At 43.3% G+C, this 18,319-nt stretch overlaps 1 protein-coding gene across 1 annotated transcript in view; it reads left to right on the plus strand.

Annotated features, from left to right (window-relative positions):
* The first annotated feature begins 6,162 nt into the window (after positions 1–6,162).
* EHHADH (enoyl-CoA hydratase and 3-hydroxyacyl CoA dehydrogenase) overlaps positions 6,163–18,319 on the plus strand; it is a 40,126-nt gene continuing 27,969 nt past the window's right edge. The window contains exons 1-4 of the mRNA XM_049881244.1: positions 6,163–6,294; positions 10,441–10,544; positions 10,922–11,094; positions 15,938–16,049. Of these exons, the coding sequence (XP_049737201.1) occupies positions 6,221–6,294; positions 10,441–10,544; positions 10,922–11,094; positions 15,938–16,049 (463 nt within the window). The 5' untranslated portion in view covers positions 6,163–6,220. The remainder of the gene's footprint in view (positions 6,295–10,440; positions 10,545–10,921; positions 11,095–15,937; positions 16,050–18,319) is intronic.

An 18,319-nucleotide genomic window follows, 5' to 3' on the forward strand; every position in this document is an offset into this window, starting at 1 on the left:
AATGTCTTAATTTCACCTTCATATTTCAGAGAGAGTTTTGCTGGATATATGATCCTTGGCTGGCAGTTTTTCTTCTTGAGTGCTCTGTATATGTCATCCCATTGCCTTCTTGCCTGCATGGTTTCTGCTGAGTAGTCTGAACTTATTCTTATTGATTCTCCATTGTAGGAGACCTTTCTTTTATCCCTGGCTGCTTTTAAAATTTTCTCTTTATCTTTGGGTTTGGCAAGTTTTGATGATAATATATCTTGGTGATTTTCTTTTTGGATCAATCTTAAATGGGGTTCGATGAGCATCTTGGATAGATATCCTTTCGTCTTTCATGATGTCAGGGAAGTTTTCTGCCAACAGATGTTCAACTATTCTCTCTGTGTTTTCTGTTGTTCCTCCCTGTTCTGGGACTCCAATCACATGCTAGTTATTCTTCTTGATAGAGTCCGACATGATTCTTAGGGTTTCTTCATTTTTTTTTAATTCTTTTGTCTGATTTTTTTTTTCAGCTATATTGGTGTTAATTCCCTGGTCCTCCAGATCTCCCAGTATGCATTCTAAATTGCTCGAGTCTGCTCCTCTGACTTCCTATTGCGTTGTCTAATTCTGTAATTTTATTGTTAATCTTTTGGATTTCTGAATGCTGTCTTTCTATGGATTCTTGCAACTTATTAATTTTTCCACTGTGTTCTTGAATAATCCTTTTTGAGTTCTTCAACTGCTTTATCAGTGTGTTCCTTGGCTTTTTCTGTAGATTGCCTTATTTCATTTCTGAGGTCATCCCTGATGTCTTGAAGCATTCTGTAAATGAGTTTTTTTATATTCTGTATCTGGCAGTTCCAGGATTGTATCTTCATTTGGGAAAGATTTTGATTCTTTAATTTGGGGAATTGTAGAAGCAATCATGGTCTGCTTCTTCATGTGGTTTGATATTGACTGCTGTCTCCGAGCCATCACTAAGATATTGTAGTGATTTATTCTATATTTGCTCACTGAGTTGTATCTTGTTTTGTTTTCTTTCAATATACGTAGATGGGCTACTAGATTGCTCTGTCTTGAGTGTTGTAGCCCTTAACTCACTTATGTCCTATTACCAGCTGGTTTGGGCTGTTACCAGATATATAAGCCTGAGTCCATTCACTATTCTTGAGTAGCATCTGATTTGGGGTCATCAAGCGTGTGATGCAGACTGTCACCTATCCACCTCAAGAAGTAGTGGTGATAGTTGCGTGCACCAGATTCTAGTAGCAGCTGGGGTTCACACTCCGGGGGGGCAGGATGCTGACAGGCTTCCCCCAAGTGTCAGTAAGGTAGGCGTGTCTCTATTCCTAAAGCACCTTGGTGGGTTGGCTCTGCAGCTGTACCTTAGGCCCCCAATGCAAGTACCTCTACAGACTGGTAGGTGTCACCCTCCTTAGACCCCTAAGGCAGGAGGCTAAGTTGTCTGGGGGGAGCTTCAGCCCTCAGTTCCCTGTTGTGGGTCAGTGAGGGCTCTGTTGAATATGCAGAGATATCAGACCTGGGAAACTTGTCTTTCCAGTAAATCCGCTAAAACAATTACAGTGAGATCCCTATCAGAAATTCCTTTGCATTATAATAGCTGCCTTGTTCCCTGTAGGGATGAAAGCCCTGTGGATCACATATGCTTGGCTGGAGCTGGTTCTGTGTTTTTAGTCCAATTAGGGAAGGATTTTTGGTCCCTGGGTTTTTTGTAGTTGCTTTTCTCAGGCCAGGAGAATGGGTTAGGAAAAGACAAAAACAAAATGAAAGAAAGAAAAACCGCAGAGCAGTTTACTCTCTGGCTCAGGAAATTACAATGTTAATGAAGCCGCCTGGGAAGGGGAGGGGAGGGTTTAGAAAAATAGGAGAGAGTAGCACCCCGGAATATAGACAAAGTTACTTATCTTGCTTGGGATGACTGTTTTATCTGAGATTCCTGAGGGGTGCGTTTTTGACTGTGTGCGCTGGCTGGGTAGAGATTGCCCCTGAGGGTCAGGCCCGCGTCCCGTGCTTGCGCTGTCTCAGAAGCTGCGGTTAGTTCCTCCGCTCCCAGTCCGAAGCCCAGCTCCAAGGTTCCCCAGCAGGGATGCCGCACTCCCGGCTCCAAAAACAGTCACTGCCTCCCGGTGACTTCTCCTCCTGTCAGCCATGTTGCTGCGCTGCCTGCGTGCACTGGCTGGGCTTCCCCTGAGGTCAGTTCAGGGGGTTAGGGCTGCACCCCGTGATTGTGCCATCTCAGGATGCCATGCTCAGCTCCCCTATGCCTGGTCCAAAGCCCAGGGCCAAGGTTTCCTGACTGGGACGCTGGCTTCAGGCTCCGAAAACAGTCGCTGCTTCCTCGTGGTTGTTCGTTCTCAGTCTCTGTCACTCAGGTCAACTCTTTAAATCTGTGTTTGTTGGTCAGGGTTCGTAGATTGTCATATATGTGATCAATTCACTTGTTTTTCCGAGTCTTTGTTGCAAGAGGGATCTGAGGTAGCGTCTACCTAGTCAGCCATCTTGGCCCCCTGTATATAAGTTTTTGTGTGAGAGACTGACTTGATTTGTAAACTTTCACTTAAAGTACAATAAAAATTAAAAAAAAAAAAACTTGGATTAATTTCTTGCTCTTGCTACAAGACTACTGTGGGTCTGCAGAGAGGGTCTGCTCATTGTAGTCGGTCAGGAATCCAGACTGAATGGGTTGGCTCCAGTGCTGTTTCGTGCCAGTCTCCTGGTCGTGCTGCCACTGTTTCTCTGCTGCTGCTTCATCTGTGAGTTCTCTGGTGTTACAGCTCTCATCATTTCTTTTTGAGTCCTCACCAGAATTTTCTTTGATGTCCATAATTCCACCAACAGTCTCCTCAAGGCAATCTAGGCTTTTACTATTAAACATTTTAGATCTCTTGCAGCCTCTACCCATTCACAGTTTCAAAACCACTTCCACGTTTTAGGTATCTGTTAGAGCAGCACCCCACTCTCGGTACCAAATTCCATCTTAGTCATCAAGTGCTGCTGCAACAGAAATACCACAAGTGGATGGCTTTAACAAATAGATATTTATTCTCTCACAGTGTGGGAGGCTAGAAGTCCATATTCAGGGCACCAACTCCAGGGGGATGCTTTCTCTCTCTGTCAGCTCTGCGGGAAGTTCCTTGTCATCAATCTTCCCCTGGTCTAAGAATCTCTCAGCACAGGGACCCTGGGTCCAAAGGACACACTCTGTTCCTGGCACTTCTTACATGGTGGTACGAAGTCCCTCTCTTCTCTGCTCGCTTCTTTCTTTTATATCTCAAAAGAGATCGACTCAAGACTGCCTCTAATCCTGCCTCATTAACATCATAGGATTTACAACACATAGGAAAATCACATCAAATCATAAAATGGTAGACAACCACACAATACTGGGAATCATGCCCTAGCCAAGTTGACACATATTTTGGGGGAATGCAATTCAATCCATAACATATGTTTAAGGTTTAACACTTGAGCAAGCCACTTGAAATTATAGAACTCACCATTGTTGATATTACTGGTGTAGTGAACAAATTATTTTTATCCCATCTCTCATCTCACACACTTATGTGAGAAGCTTTCCTCTTCAAATGGCAGCCAACTTCACTATGGAAGAACAATTTTGTACTCACTGCCCATTTCTTCAGTGTATTAGTTAAGACAGAAACCTTGGTGGCATAGTGGTTAAGAGCTCAGACTGCTAACCAAGAGGTCAGCAGTTTGAATCCACCAGGCGTTCCTTGGAAACCCTATGGGGCAGTTCTACTCTGTTCTATAGGGTTGTTATAAGTTAGAATTGACTCATGGCATCAGGTGGGTGGGTGGATATCCCAGAGTGAAATGGGAAAGTACATGGAAGAAAGCATGGAAGAGATTTTATCACCCAGGCTGGAAAGCATTGTCTTGTCCTTATTCTAGAAAATTTCTGACTGGTTTACCAGAGAAGTCAGCTTCCATGGCTTCATGCCACTACTGAATTTTCATGACAAACACGGCATTTCAAGGTTCATAGATCACCAGTGCAGGGAAAAGCAAGATTAGATAGTTATCTCTGTTCTTTTTAGTATGCATACAGATTTGCATAACCAAAAGATCAGCGGTTCGAATCCACCAGCTGCTCCTCAGAAACCCTATGGGGCAGTTCTACTGTGTCCTGTAGGATCACTTATGACTTAGAATTGACTCAACAGCAATGGGTAATAGTAATAGAAGGAGCCCTGGTGGCACAATGGTTAAGCACTCTGCTGCTACCCAAAAGGTCAGAGTTCAAACTCACCAATTGCTTCATAGAAGAAAGATGTGGCAGTCTGCTTCTGTAAAGATTTACAGCCTTTGAAACCCTATAGGGTTGCTATAAGTCAGAATTAACTTGATAGCAATGAATTTTTTAGTAATAAAAGGGGGCAGTATGGTTCAGTGGTAGAATTCTCACCTTCCAGGTTCCAGTTCGAGTCCCAGCCAATGCTTCTCAAGCATAGCCAGCACCCTTCTGTCAGTGGAGGCTTGTGTGTTGCTATGATGCTGAACAGGTTTCAGTGGAGCTCCCAGACTAAGGCTAGGAAGAAAGGCCTGGGGATCTGCTCCTGAATATTAGCCAGTGAAAACCCTATGGATCGCAACGGTCTGTTACCATTGTGCATGGGGTTGCCATGAGTTGGGGCCAGCTTTTCTGCAAACAACAACACAGTAGGGGAACGTTATGCTGGTTAGGTACAATCTCTCTAAGCAGAACAGACTGTAGATTTTACATACAGCTTTTGGGCAACATGGACTTCAGAGACTGGGGAATTTCCAGAGGCATTTAGGGTTTTTTTTTAGGGTTGACATCACTTGTAGAAGTTGGTTGCTTAAATGAGCCTGTTGTTGATTGGTGGCCCTCGGAAGTGTGAGTATTGTATGGTTTGTGATTGGCTGGCTATGAAAGTGAGGGGCTGTCATTGACAGGTTGGCTTTCAAAAGTGGGTTCATTGAGGCAATTGCCCTTGATCTATTGAATGGGTTTTGCTACTTATTACCAGGGTTCAAAGCAATGAAAATAACCCTTAATCATAGTTAAAATTTGTGAAACATCAGTGAACAAAGCTATTCCACTGTTTTTTTCCTCTGAAACTTTCAGGCTGCCTTCTGATCACTTCATGGAGGGTGGGTTCTACTGGAGGCTAATCATGCTTAGAGAAACCTGGTCCTCACTTCTGGAGGGAAGGGACTAAGCCTGGTTTATTTTTACAGTCTCCAGCCTACACTTAAAAAAACCAAACTCTTTGTCATTGAGTTTATTCCAACTCATAACAACCCTATAGGACAGAGAAGAACTATCCAAGGAGGGGCTGGTGGACTGGAACCGCTGACCTTTGGGTTAGCAGCCCTAGCTCTTAACCATTTATAGTATGTGTTCAACTTCTGAATAAGTGAAATATTAGAAGTCACAATCCTTCAGAATGTCAGAATTTTTAAAAGACAAAGGATTGGGCAGACAAACTCATGGGTTTCACTGATTGCCATGTGAACCTAGGACTAGTAACAGGATTTTTAGGTAAATGTTTGGCTGATGTTAGTACCCTACTCCTTAGGTCAAACTTGTGATGCTTGTGTTCCAGGTGTGTGCCATTTCACACAATTGTCAAGGGCCTCAGATATCTACCCCCTTTCAGAAGGATCATGAAAACTCTTCAGAGGACAGCTTGGCCAGCTTAGTGAGCCCAGACTTTGTCCTCCGAAGTCAGCCCCTCTGAGTGTCACAAACCTCCACTCCCTGTAATTCCACCGGTTTTCCCCAGCCCCCTTTGGACTGCTTTGTGATGGGAGGAAGATGGGAGCAGGATGGGCAACCACAGAGAGGAAGAGATGGCAAGTGTTTGTAGAGCGCAGGGTGGGGTCCCGGGAATGGAGAGGGCTCGGTGGAAACATAGGGTGCGGCCCAGGTGCATTCGGGCCAGGAGGGAAGAAGGGGTGCGGCCTCGGTGCAGTCGAGCTGGGTGGGAAGATGGGGTGCGGGCCCGGGTGCAGTCGGGCCGGGATGGGCGGCGCGGGTCCTCGCGGACCGCAGGAAAATGGAGGGCGGGCTGGGAAGACCGGGTGCCGGCCCGGGGCCAGCCGGCAGGCGGTCCGGGCGCTCGGGGGCGGCGCCCGGCTCTCATTGGCTCAGCGGCGCCCCTCCTCGCAGGGCGGCCCGGCCCGGGGAGAGAGGCTTCGGCCGGCAGTCGGAGGCAGAAGTGACCTCGGCGACAGAGGGGCAATGGTCGAGTATACGCGAGTGCGGGACTACGTGGCGCGGATCCGCCTGCGAAACCCGCCGGTCAACGCCATCAGGTAACAGACCTGGCAGGTTCACCGGCCCCCCGCTCGGTGCTGGTTTAAATCCAGAAACTGACACCGACTGAACCCCAGGCATCTGCGGGGACGTTTTTACAGGGGTTGGTTTGGGGACTCTTCGCAGAGAACGCTCATCTCGGTTTGACTGGTAAGGAAACCGAGGCTGAGGGGTGTAGCTACTAAGTAGGAGAAAGGGACTCGAACCGGCTCTGTCCACGCCAACTTCATGCAAGACCCTTCTGCTAGCTCACAGCTTTGGGTCTTCAGTAGTTTCTATTCCAAAGATCTTGGTTCAGTACAGTCCTGGGCCCTGGACCCTCACTCCCCAGCCTGAAATCCAGGCTGCCCTTAAAACATGTAGCTAAGAGTTTTAGAACTCAGAAAATAAAATGGTTTACAGTCGCCTTGAGTCAGAGTGGGTTGGACTGGCAACTAACAACAACACAAGGCCCCAGTTCATGAGAAGGCAGGGAGCATGAGCTGATCTGCTCCAAACCACAGGGCCTTAATGCTTCTGTGAAAGGTCCATGTCAGAATAAACCCTCAAATGGCATTTTCTGAAAAGCTACTGTGCAGTTTATCACCTTTTATTTCATCACGTGGTAACTTCTTTGTTAAACTCTCTAACCGAGATTTGTGCAGAACACTTGCAGAATTACTTTTAAAAGTGAGAGTAATGCTGCCTTTTTGAAAATTAATGACTTTATGGTACAGGTTTGGTCCTTCCATATCTCTGCAAAAAAAAAGTATGGTGACACTTTAGCCTTAAGAAAAGCCACCCATCCACAGGAAGCGGGATTAGAGGAAATTAGCATAAATAATCATGTTATACAAGGGCCTTTGATCAGAATTCTTAACTGTAGACTACTGAAGCAAAGAGAGACTGAAATGAGGAAGCCTGCTAATTTTAACTGCATTGTTTATTCTTCTGTTATCAGATTTGATTCCATCTTTAATGTTACTGTTATAGTTCATATTATAGTGTGAATGCTTGCATTTAATAATACAAAAAAAAAAAATCGCAGGAACCACTCCCACAAGGACAATATGTCCGCTTGATTGAAAAGAACAGTACGTCAAGTTTCTTGCTTTGGATGAAAAAACCCCAAGTAATAGGATTATGTATCAGTTTTGGACTTGTCTGTGTTCTGGTTAGAATTACCAGACGTTAGGACTCTCTGCCACACCTCTGCTCATAATGGGAAACTGTGCCAATCAAGGGAAACCCTGGTGGCATAGTGGTTAAGAGCTATGGCTGCTAACCGAAAGGTTGGCAGTTGGAATCTACCGGGTACTCCTTGGGAACTCTGCTCTGTCCTGTAGGGTCCTTATGAGTCAGAACTGAGTCTGTGGCCACGGGCTTTTTTGGTTTTACACTACAAAGGCTGGTTGGGGTGACTTTGCAGGGTAGCTGCCCCCCTTGCAGTGACACAGCAATCCAAGCTACTTTAATCTTTGGAGGATACCATCTCAACATGTGGCTCCCAGGACGCCTTGGCAGGGGGATGGAAAACAGAGCACCATGCAAAAAACCAAACCAGTTACTGTGGAGTAGACTTTGACTCACGGCAACCCTGTGTGTGTCAGAGTAAAACTGTGCTGACTTTGCAGAAGTAGATCACTATGCCATTTTTCGGAGATGCCTCTGGGTGGACTCCAGCCTCCAACCAACCTTTCAGTTAGCAGCTGGACATTTTAACCATTTGCACCACCCGGGGACTCCTGGAGAACCACACCACACTCAAAAAAACCAAACCCATCAAGTCAATTCCAGCTCCTAGTGACCCAATAGGACAAAGCAGAACTGCCCCATAGAGTTTCCAAGGAGTGCCTGGTGGATTCGAACTGCCAACTTTTGTTTAGCGGCTGTAGCTCTATTTTTGGTGTTGTTCCAATTGCAATCATTCTTTTTCTTTTTCTTTTTTTATTGAACTTTAGATGAAGGTTTATAGAACTAATTTCTCATCAAACAATTAGTACACACATTGTTGTATGACATTGGTTAACAGCCCCACAACATGTCAACACTCTCCCTTCTGAGCCCTGGGTTCCCTGTTACCAGCTTTTCTGTTCCTCCTGCCTTCTAGTTCCTGCCCCAGGGCTGGTGCGCCCCTTTAGTCTTGTTTTGTTCCATGGGCCTGTCCAATCTTTTGGCTGAAGGACGAACCTCGGGAGTGACCGCAGCATTACTGAGCTGAAAAGGTGTCCGGGGGCCATACTCTCAGGGTTTCTCCAGTCTATGTCAGGCCAGCAAGTCTGGCTTTTCTTTTTGAGTTGGAATTTTGTTCTACATTTTTCTCCAGCTCTGTCGGGGACCCTCTCTTGTGGTTCCTGTCGGAGCAGTCAGTGGTGGTAGCCAGGCACCATCTAGTTGTACTGGACTCAGTCTGGTGGAGCAGCCATAGCTCTTAACCACTGTCTCACAGAGCAATGGCTTGCACACTTTTTTGACTGACCCGCATAGTAACCCAAGTTTTACATTACAACCCAGGCCATGCATACATACAAATACATGGCTAAAACCAAAGTTTCTGGAAACAAAACTAACCCTTCCATATTATACAGTTTGATATAGTTTAGTCTATTTTCTCTCTTTTTTCAGTGCCAGTCACAGGCCACAGACTCGATGTGGTGACCTTCAGTTTAAAAGCAAGACAAAATACTATCTAAAAAAGACCTCCTGTGGTCACAGAAGCTAAAGGGTTTTGGTCACAGCACACGTGACTCCAGACTCCATTTCACCTGACAGGATCGAGGGAAGAAAATGAGTCCTTCACCCTGGGGATCTTTACATTGCTGCAAGGCTGTGGTCCCTTCCAGCTGGCTTGAATTCAATAAAGCTGTATCAGTTACAGCCATTTTAGTTTTTCTCACTTCCTCTTTTTGAGTTTTTGCAAAATGAACAAGGAAATAAGAAATAAAAGAGGAGGGGTTGGTTGAAATGGAAAAAGCCAACATCTTCTTCATAGTGGCACCAGTTGAGCCAATTTTTGGCTAATTTTAGAGCCATTGTTTATTTACCCAGAAGGAAATACATGCAGTTGGGACTTAACAGTAATGTGTAAGGGTTCAGAGTCTGTTTTTTCAAGTAGCAACTAATTAACCAGTTGAAAGCCAGAGGTTTGGTTTGGTTTCTTTAAGTTAAATGGTCAAAGGTAATTAGGTGAGAGGGAATTATCACAAGTGAGGGCAAGTATCTCCTTTATTCCTGAGGTTTTAACTCCTAGTTGCTGGTGTTAACAATCTGCCTTTTTTAGAAGCTCCTTGTTGTTGCTTGTTTGTTTTGCTTTTTTTCCCCACACTTTTGTACTGAAGAAAAGGATCCCTGGTGGCATAGTGGTTAAGCACTTGGCTGCTAACTGAAAGGCCAGTGATTCGAACCCAGCATCCAAAGAGAAACACGAGAGGAGCTAATAACCCAAATAAGAAATGAGATGGGGGACATTACAACAGACCCAACGGAAATAAAAAGGATCATAACAGAATCCTATGAAAAACTGCACTACAATGATTTCGAGAATCTAGAAGAAATAGACAAATTTCTAGAAACACACTATGTACCTAAGCTAACACAAACTGAGATAGAAAATCTGAACAGACCCATAACAAGAGAAGAGACTGAAGAGGTAATTTATAAAACAAAAAAAACCCGTAAAACTCCCACCAAAAATTCCCTGGCCCAACAGCTTCACTGGAGAGTTCTACCAAACATTCAGAGAAGAGCTCACACCAGTACTACTCAAACTGTTTCAGAGCATAGAAAAGGAAGGGATACTCCCAAATTCATTCTATGAAGCCAGCATAGCCCTGATACTGAAACCAGGCAAACACACCACAAAAAAAAAGAAAATTACAGACCAGTATCTCTCATGAATATAGATGCAAAAATTCTCAACAAAATTCTAGCCAAAAGAATTTGGCATCATAGCAAAAAATCATACACCACGACCAAGTGGGATTCATGCCAGCTATGCAGGGATGGTTCAACATTAGACAATCAATCAACGTAATCCACCACCTAAATAAAACAAACCAAAAGATAAAATACTTAGGAATAAATTTAACCAGGGACAGAAAAGAGAGATGGTAGAAGTTTAATTCTGGTTACTAATTTGCTTCATGTTATTTTTTTCTTTCTTTTAGTAAGGCCGTAATCTATGGAATAAAGGAGGGCCTGCAGAAAGCTGTCGGAGACCACAGGGTAAAAGCCATTGTGATTTGTGGAGCAGATGGCCATTTCTCTGCAGGTAACCAGCGTCTAATCCTCTCTTTCTACATTTCCAGACTCCTTGTTCTTTAACTGCGTCTCCATCCAAAAAAGGAAACATCTCATGGGCCCGCAGAGGCCTGAGACTCCTTAAGGGTTATCGTTATTTAGGAAGCATTGAGTCTCCATTTATGATGATGGAAAATTTCACAACAGGTGTTAGGGATGATCACACAACATAACTCCTGTAATTGGCATCACTGAATTGTACATGTGAAAAATGTTGAATTGGCAAATGTTGTGTTATCTATATTTTTACAACAGCAACAACAAAAAAGAATTGTCCGGTACCTTATTGTTGTATAACAAAACCCAAGTCTTTCTCAACCCTCTTTTTTCTTGCCTTTGTGTCCTTAGGTGCTGATATCTCTAGCTTCAGCGCCCCAAGGTCCTCTGACTTGTCACTGGGACCCTTAGTAGATGATATCCAAAGAAGTGAGAAGCCCGTGGTGGCGGCTATCCAAGGCGTGGCTTTAGGAGGTGGACTAGAGGTGGCCCTTGGCTGTCACTACAGGATTGCCCACACAGAGGTAACAGCTTGAGGTGCCATTGGGGCTTGATGTGCAGGGCTTTTCTTTAGGGCCATCCCTAAATGTAGTCACAGCGTCAGAAGTGATGACTTCTGAACGGTTACTTTGTTATTGTTGTTGTCATTAGGTGCCTTTGAGTAGGTTCTGACTCAGAGACCCTATGTACAACAGAATGAAACACTGCCTGGTCCTGTGCCACCCTCACAATCATTGTTATGTTTGAGCCCATTGTTGCAGCCACTTTGTCAGTCAATCTCATTGAGGGTCTTCCTCTTTTTTGCTGGCCCTCCACTTTGCCAAGCATGATGCCCTTCTCCAGGGACTAGTCCCTCCTTATAACATGTCCAAAGTATGTGAGATGAACTCTTACTCTCCTTGCTTCTAAGAAGCATTCTGGCTGAACTTCTTCCAAGACTGGAAGTCCATGGTACATTCACTATTCTTCTCCAACAGCATGATTCAAAGGCATCCATTGTTCTTTGGTCTTCCTTATTCTTTGTCCAGCTTTCACATGCATACGAGGCGATTGAAAACACCGTGGCTTGGTAGTTTGCTGATTGACAACTCTTGGGTCTCTCCAGTGCTAGTGTTTGTCCCGTATGTTCCAAGACAATGGTGCTGGTGGTAAAAATGCTGAAGACTTCCATTCTGGTTGGTAAATAGCTACTAGCCTAAGCCCCGGGTGTCCTTTTGCTTCACCCTACCCTATACTTTGGACATCTCCATGATCTACCAGCTAAAGAAGAACTCCTGGATTGGGAGAGGGCCTCCAGGACTCTGCTGCAGTACTGTGGCCCATGTCAGATCTCACTGAGCCATGAAATATGCCTAGGAGGCATTAAATAGTTTGTCATCCCTGTGTATATACACATACTTATTTAAATGCTAATTTCTTCAGAGAGTACCTAAGAAGACAAGTTCCTATTGGAAAACAGTACAAAATTAGTATATGCATTTATTTCTGGAAATAAATTTAATTTGGGGTATTAGGCATGTGGAATGAGGTCTGTAATACTGGTGCCATAACAGTAACATATTTGTAAGTAATATATTTTTCTAATATATAAAATATATAAAAAGTAACATTCATCATTGTAATAGACTAGAAGGTGCAGGAAAGTATAAAGATCTAAACTAAAATCACCATAAACTCACAATTCAGAAATCATCACTATTAACATTCTATTACATTTTCTTCTGAGAGGCCCTGGTGGTTCAGTCGTAGAACTCTCACCTGCCATGCAAGAGACCTAGGTTTGATTCCCGGCCAGTGCACCTCATATGCAGCCACCACTCTGTTAATGGAGGCTTGAGTGTCGTTATGATGCTGAACAGGTTCAGGGGAGCTTCCAGACTATGAAGAAAGGCCTGGTGACCTACTTCCGAAAATCAGCCACTGTAAACCCTATGATCACAATGGACTGATCCGTAACAGATCATGGGGAAGGCTCAGGACTAGGCAGTGTTTTGTTTTGTTGTGTGCAGGGTTGCCATGAGTCAGGGGTTGACTTTACAGCAGCTAACAATAACCACCTATTTACTTCTGGACTTCTTCCTATATAATTCTTTTTTACAATTTTCCCCCTAACCCATTGCCATCAAGTTGATTCCAACTCATAGTGACCCTATAAGACAGAGTAGACTGCCTTTTCCTCTCTAGCAATCCTCATATAAGCCTGCATTTAGGATTATACTATTTTTATACTAATATTAAACTCATCATTAAATATTCTTTATCCATTCTCCCAATCTCTGTCCTGGAATTATTGAGCTTCATCCATTGACATTTACTGATAAAGAAGAATTTACTTCTGCCATTTTGCTCTTTTTTTCTTCTATATGTCTTATGTCTTCTCTCTTCCTCAGTTCCTTGTTACTGCCTTCATTGGCATTAAATAGATACTTTCTAATGTACCCTTTGAATTCTCATGTGTTTCCTTCTTAAATATATTTTTGAGGTCTTTTCTTAGTGGTTGCCCTGGAGATTACAATTAACATATTCATTTATAACAACCTAGTTTGGATTAATCCTGTCTTAGTCAGCTAGTGCTGCTGTAACAGAAATACCACAGATGGGTGGCTTTAACAAAGAGAAATTTATTTCCTCACGGTAAAGTAGGCTAAAAGTCCAAATTCAGGGTGTTAGCTCCAAGGGAAGGCTTTCCCTGTCGGCCTTCTCATCAGTGTTCCTGGGGATTAGGAGCTTCTCTACACAGGGACCCTGGGTCCAAAGGAGGCCCTCTGCTCCCGGCACTGCTTTCTTGGTGGTATGAGGTCCCACTGTCTCTCTGCTCACTTCTCTCTTTTATATCCCAAGAGATTGCCTCAGGACACAATCCAATCTTGTAGATTGAGTCCTGCTTCACTAACACAACTGCCACCCATCCTCCCTTATTAACATCGTAGAGGCAGGATTTACAACATTCAGGAAAATCACACAATACCAGGAATCATGGCCCAGCCAAAGTGGTACATCTGTATCTGAATGTAAATATTCTTTTAAAATACCGTTTTAAATGACTGCATACTTCTCCATTATATACATATAACAATGCTTTATTTAGCCATTCCCCTATGACGGTTTAATTTTTGTATAAGCTTATAAATAAAGACACACACATATATTTTAAATACTCCTCTTATATATCTCCTTCACCATGACCTTCTGCACACTCCCTAATGTGAGTTACTAGCAATAACAAGTCAGGGGTGGGGATGAAAAGGATGGTGTTGAAACAGGCTGCTCAGCCATATCTTGAACCGTACCTGAGCCAATTTTTTTTTTCCTTCTTCTTTCTCTCCTTCCCCTCCCCTAGCCCATCCCTGCCTCCAAGTAAGATCCTGATGTTAGCTCCCCAAATGGTTAAGTGTTAACCAATGTTTCTTCTAAGACTGTGGGGAACAAGTGATATTGATCTAAGCCTGTCAAATAAGATGAAGGGTGGCGCCAGCTACCCCCTGGGCTAATGGGATAATGGCAGGAAAAGATCAATATGTTTGAGATACAACCACCAAAACCAAACAGAAGAAAGAGAGCGCACAATCCACAAGTCCCTAAAACTCATGGCCCCTTTTCCCTTAAAAACCCGAACCTATCGGTATAGTCTGATGAGACAGATGACTTTAGGAGGCGATCATTTCCCTCTGTCTCCATATACCGGTATATCTAATAAAGCTCTTGCTACCCACCTCACCCCTGTCTCAAGAATTGGCTATTCAGGCGGCTCTAACTCGCGAAATTGCAGTAACAGTGACAGACTGTTAGGAAAGTCTGACTTGGGAGACACCTCAGATGAGCCAGGTTTTTGGAGCGGCTGGCATCACAATCTGGGTAAAAGGTGGTCTGCATTCAACCTTCTTCCCACCCTTGTACCTGTTAATGACCACTTTCCAATGGCCAGGAGAGGCTATAGGATAAAGGGCTCAAACTCACTCTTTTTTCTAGGCTGAGGTTGCTACCTCTTTTTTTTTTTTAATAGCTTTTTTACATAAAATTCACATACCATATAACTCACCCATTTAAAGCATAAAATTCGATGGCATATTAGTGTATTCACAGACTTGTACAGCCATTACCACAGTCAATTTTAAAACACTTCATCACCCTGAAAAGAAGCATTATAGCTTTTAGCAGTCACTCCCGTTTTTAAATTAAGCTATTTATCTTTTCACTATTGAGGTGTAAGAGTTCTTTATATATTCTGGATACATGGCCTTATCAGATGTATAATTTTCAGGTATTTTCTCTCATTTTCTGGGCTGTATAAAAGTCTTTAATTGTCCTGAAGTCCAGTTTATTTCTATTTTCTTTTTTTACGTGTGCTTTTGCTGTCATATCTAAAAAAACCACTGCTTAATCCAGTATCACAAAGATTTACTTCTGTGTTTTTTTTTATTCTTTTAAGGGTTTTGTAATTATATGTCTTAGTTTCTTAGTGCTGCTATAACAGAAATACCACAGGTGGGTGACTTTAAGGAACAGAAATTTATTTTCTCACAGCTTTCTGTCTCTGTTGGCTCTAGGGGGAAGTCCTTTTCTCTTTTCACCTTCTATTCCTTGGTTTCTTAGTGATCTTCATGTAGCATGGCACCTGTCTTCCCCACTGTGCTTCTTTGCTTCTGTGTTTAATGTGTTCCTTTTATATGTCAAAAGCGATTGGCTTAAGACATACCCTACACTGATATGGCCTTGTGAACATAGCAAAGACAACTTTATTCAGAAATGGGAATACATTTTAGGTCTGTGATCCATTTTGAGTGAATTTTTGTGCTTGGTAATAAGGAAGAGGTCCAACTCCATATCAGATAAATGATTCGCGAATATTTTTTCCCCATTCCATGGGTTGTCATTTCACTTTCTTGTGCTACCTGACTCTTGTAGGGCTCCAGAGAACTGTTCCCTTTTTTTGTTGGATATGACAAGCCTTGGAGCCCTGGTGGCACAGTGGTTAAGTGTTTGGCTGCAAACCAAAAGATGGGCAGTTTGAATCCACCAGACACTCCTTGGAAACCCTATGCGGCAGTTCTGTAGGGTTGCTATGAGTTGGAATTGACTCGACGGCCATGGGTTTGGTTTTTTCTTTGGTATAACAAGTCATAATAGAGTCAAAGAAAAATTGTGTGCAAGTGCTACAGATGTGTTTCAGCATGAAGACTCTCGAGCAAGCACAGCTCTGTTTATGCTGTTACTCAAGAGGAGGGAATGCAGTAATTTCCCTGCAGAAACTTTTACTGAGTTCCATGAAGCAATGTTTAGAAGGTTTGGGAATCCAGGGGAATGCTTGCCTTGATTGTGAAGGTAGCATCTCGTTCTAACTGCCTGTATGCCTTCAATCTTTGGTAGGCTCACATTGGCTTACCAGAAGTTACACTAGGCATTCTTCCTGCTGCAAGAGGAACCCAGCTTCTCCCCAGGCTCATTGGAGTCCCTGCTGCACTTGACTTAATTACCTCAGGTGAGTACTCGATGGCAGCTAACGGCAATAAAGATACTACAAACCTTGCCAACAGTTGACTAGATCTATGTGAGAAACTTGACTAAAAAAGACTTAGGAAAATCCTGGCTTATTACTTATTATGCACGTAACCTTAAGAAGATACTTTAATTTCTTTGACTCTCATTTTTTCTCATCTGTAAAGAATACCTTCTCTGAGAGTTTCTCAAATGTTACCATAAAGATCAAATGTGAACGCCTTCTGAATGAAAGTGTATACGAACCCATTGTCGTAGAGTCCATTCCATCGACTAATCGACTCTGACCCATAGCAGCCCTATAGGACAGAGTAGAACTGCCCTGTAGGATTTCCAAGGAGTGACTGGTGGATTTGAACTGCCAACTTTTTTGGTTAGCAGTGTTACCCAATTAGGGTCTGTGCCCTGGAGCAGTCGAGCCAATGAAACATACTCGAAGTCAGAAAGAGTGAGAAAGTTTATTAAGGAGATGCATACATCACCGGGGACCAGCAGCAACACAGGCTGTCTTTATGGAGTCCCAAAGAGCAATTTTACATTACAGCTTATATAGAATCTTACAAGGGTTACAGGTGTCTTTGTAGTCTCCTGCCAGACATTTCTTTAATAGGCTAAATATATACCTATCTGATACCTGGGCTCCAACTTTCCTGTGGTGGTTGTATGCCACAGGTAGTCCGGACAGAACAAAAGGCTATTTGCATCAGTTTAAAACAAAGAACAAAGTCATTAACATTTGGTCAAAACAAAGTCATTAACACAGGTATGTGAAGGAGGCAGGGAGAAGAAGAACAAGTTATAGGTTTATCATGGCCTTAGTTATGTTAAGCTCTCAGTTGCCCGTTCTGAAAAAGGAGAAAACATGCTGGGGGGTATTGGGGATCACAGCAGCCAAATACATAACCACTCCGCCACCAGGGCTCCAATCAAATTTAGGGTTTGATTGTGGTCCAAGTGTCTCTTCATAAACAGAGGACATCAGTGTTCACATAGCCAAAAAACCAAACCCTTTACCATCGAGTCGATTCCGACTCATAGTGACCCTACAAGACAGAGTAGAACTGCCCCATAGAGTTTCCAAAGAGCATCTGGTGGATTCAAACTGCTGACTTTTGGTTAGCAGCTGTAGCACTTAACCACTGTGCCACCAGGCTTTCCAGTGTTCACATAGGGTGCATTATATTCAAATCCAATTTAGACATTGTAATATAAACAAGAACTAAAGCCAGAATTTTCATGGCAAGTCTTTAGTGTGGAAATGACTGAATTTTTTATTTCCCAAGTGTTAAGATATTAGCTGCAAATGGAAGTTGTTCTCTTTCAATATGGAATATGGACAGTGCCACACTAGGAAATATTTAGAGACTCTGAATGCATCACATATCCTAAGACACACAAGAGATTTTCCCTTGGAGTAAGGCTGGAAGAAAGAACATACCTGTTTATTCTGAACAAGTCAAACTAACCATGAGCCTTTGGGCCAGCCACTTTACTTTTCTGTGCCTTAGTGTCTTCATAATTGAGGTCAATAACAGTACCTACTACATGGTGTGTGTGAAAATTAGATCAGTTAATACATGCAATTTGCTTAGAACAGTCCTAGATATGGTAGTAATTCTGTAAGTGTTAACCCCCAAAAAACAAACCTGTTACCATCGAGTCGATTCCAACTCATAGCAACCCTGTAGGACAGAGTAGAACTGCCTCATAGGGTTTCCAAGGAGCAGCTGGTGGATTCAAACTACCAACTTTTTGTTTAGCAGCCAAGCTCTTAACCACTGTGCCACCAAACAAAAAAAAACCCACTGCCGTTGAGTCGATTCCAACTCATAGCGACCCTATAGGATGGAGTGGAACTGCCCCATAGGGTTTCCAAGGAGTGCCTGGTGGATCTGAACTGCCAACCTCTTGGTCGGCAGTCGTAGCACTCAACCACTACACCACCAGGGTTTCCTCTGTGCCACCAGGGCTCCCTTATTATGTCAGTTATATACATATAGTATGCAGAGTCCTTGGCTGGCAAAAATGGTTAAACACTTGACTACTAGTTAAAAGGTTGGTGGCTCAAATCAGCCCAGAAGCATCTAGGAAGGAAGGCCTGATGATCTGTTTCTGAAAGGTCACAGCCTTGAAGACCCCGTGGAGCACAGTTCTACGCTGCACACGTGGGGCTGTTATGAGTCAGAACTGACTCTATGGCAACCGGTTTTGTTTTTGTTCTTTATATATGGTAGGTTAGGTGGACATAAGTGC

The sequence above is a fragment of the Elephas maximus genome, chromosome 1 (assembly GCF_024166365.1).
Source record: "Elephas maximus indicus isolate mEleMax1 chromosome 1, mEleMax1 primary haplotype, whole genome shotgun sequence".
Classification (NCBI taxonomy): Eukaryota; Metazoa; Chordata; class Mammalia; order Proboscidea; family Elephantidae; genus Elephas; species Elephas maximus.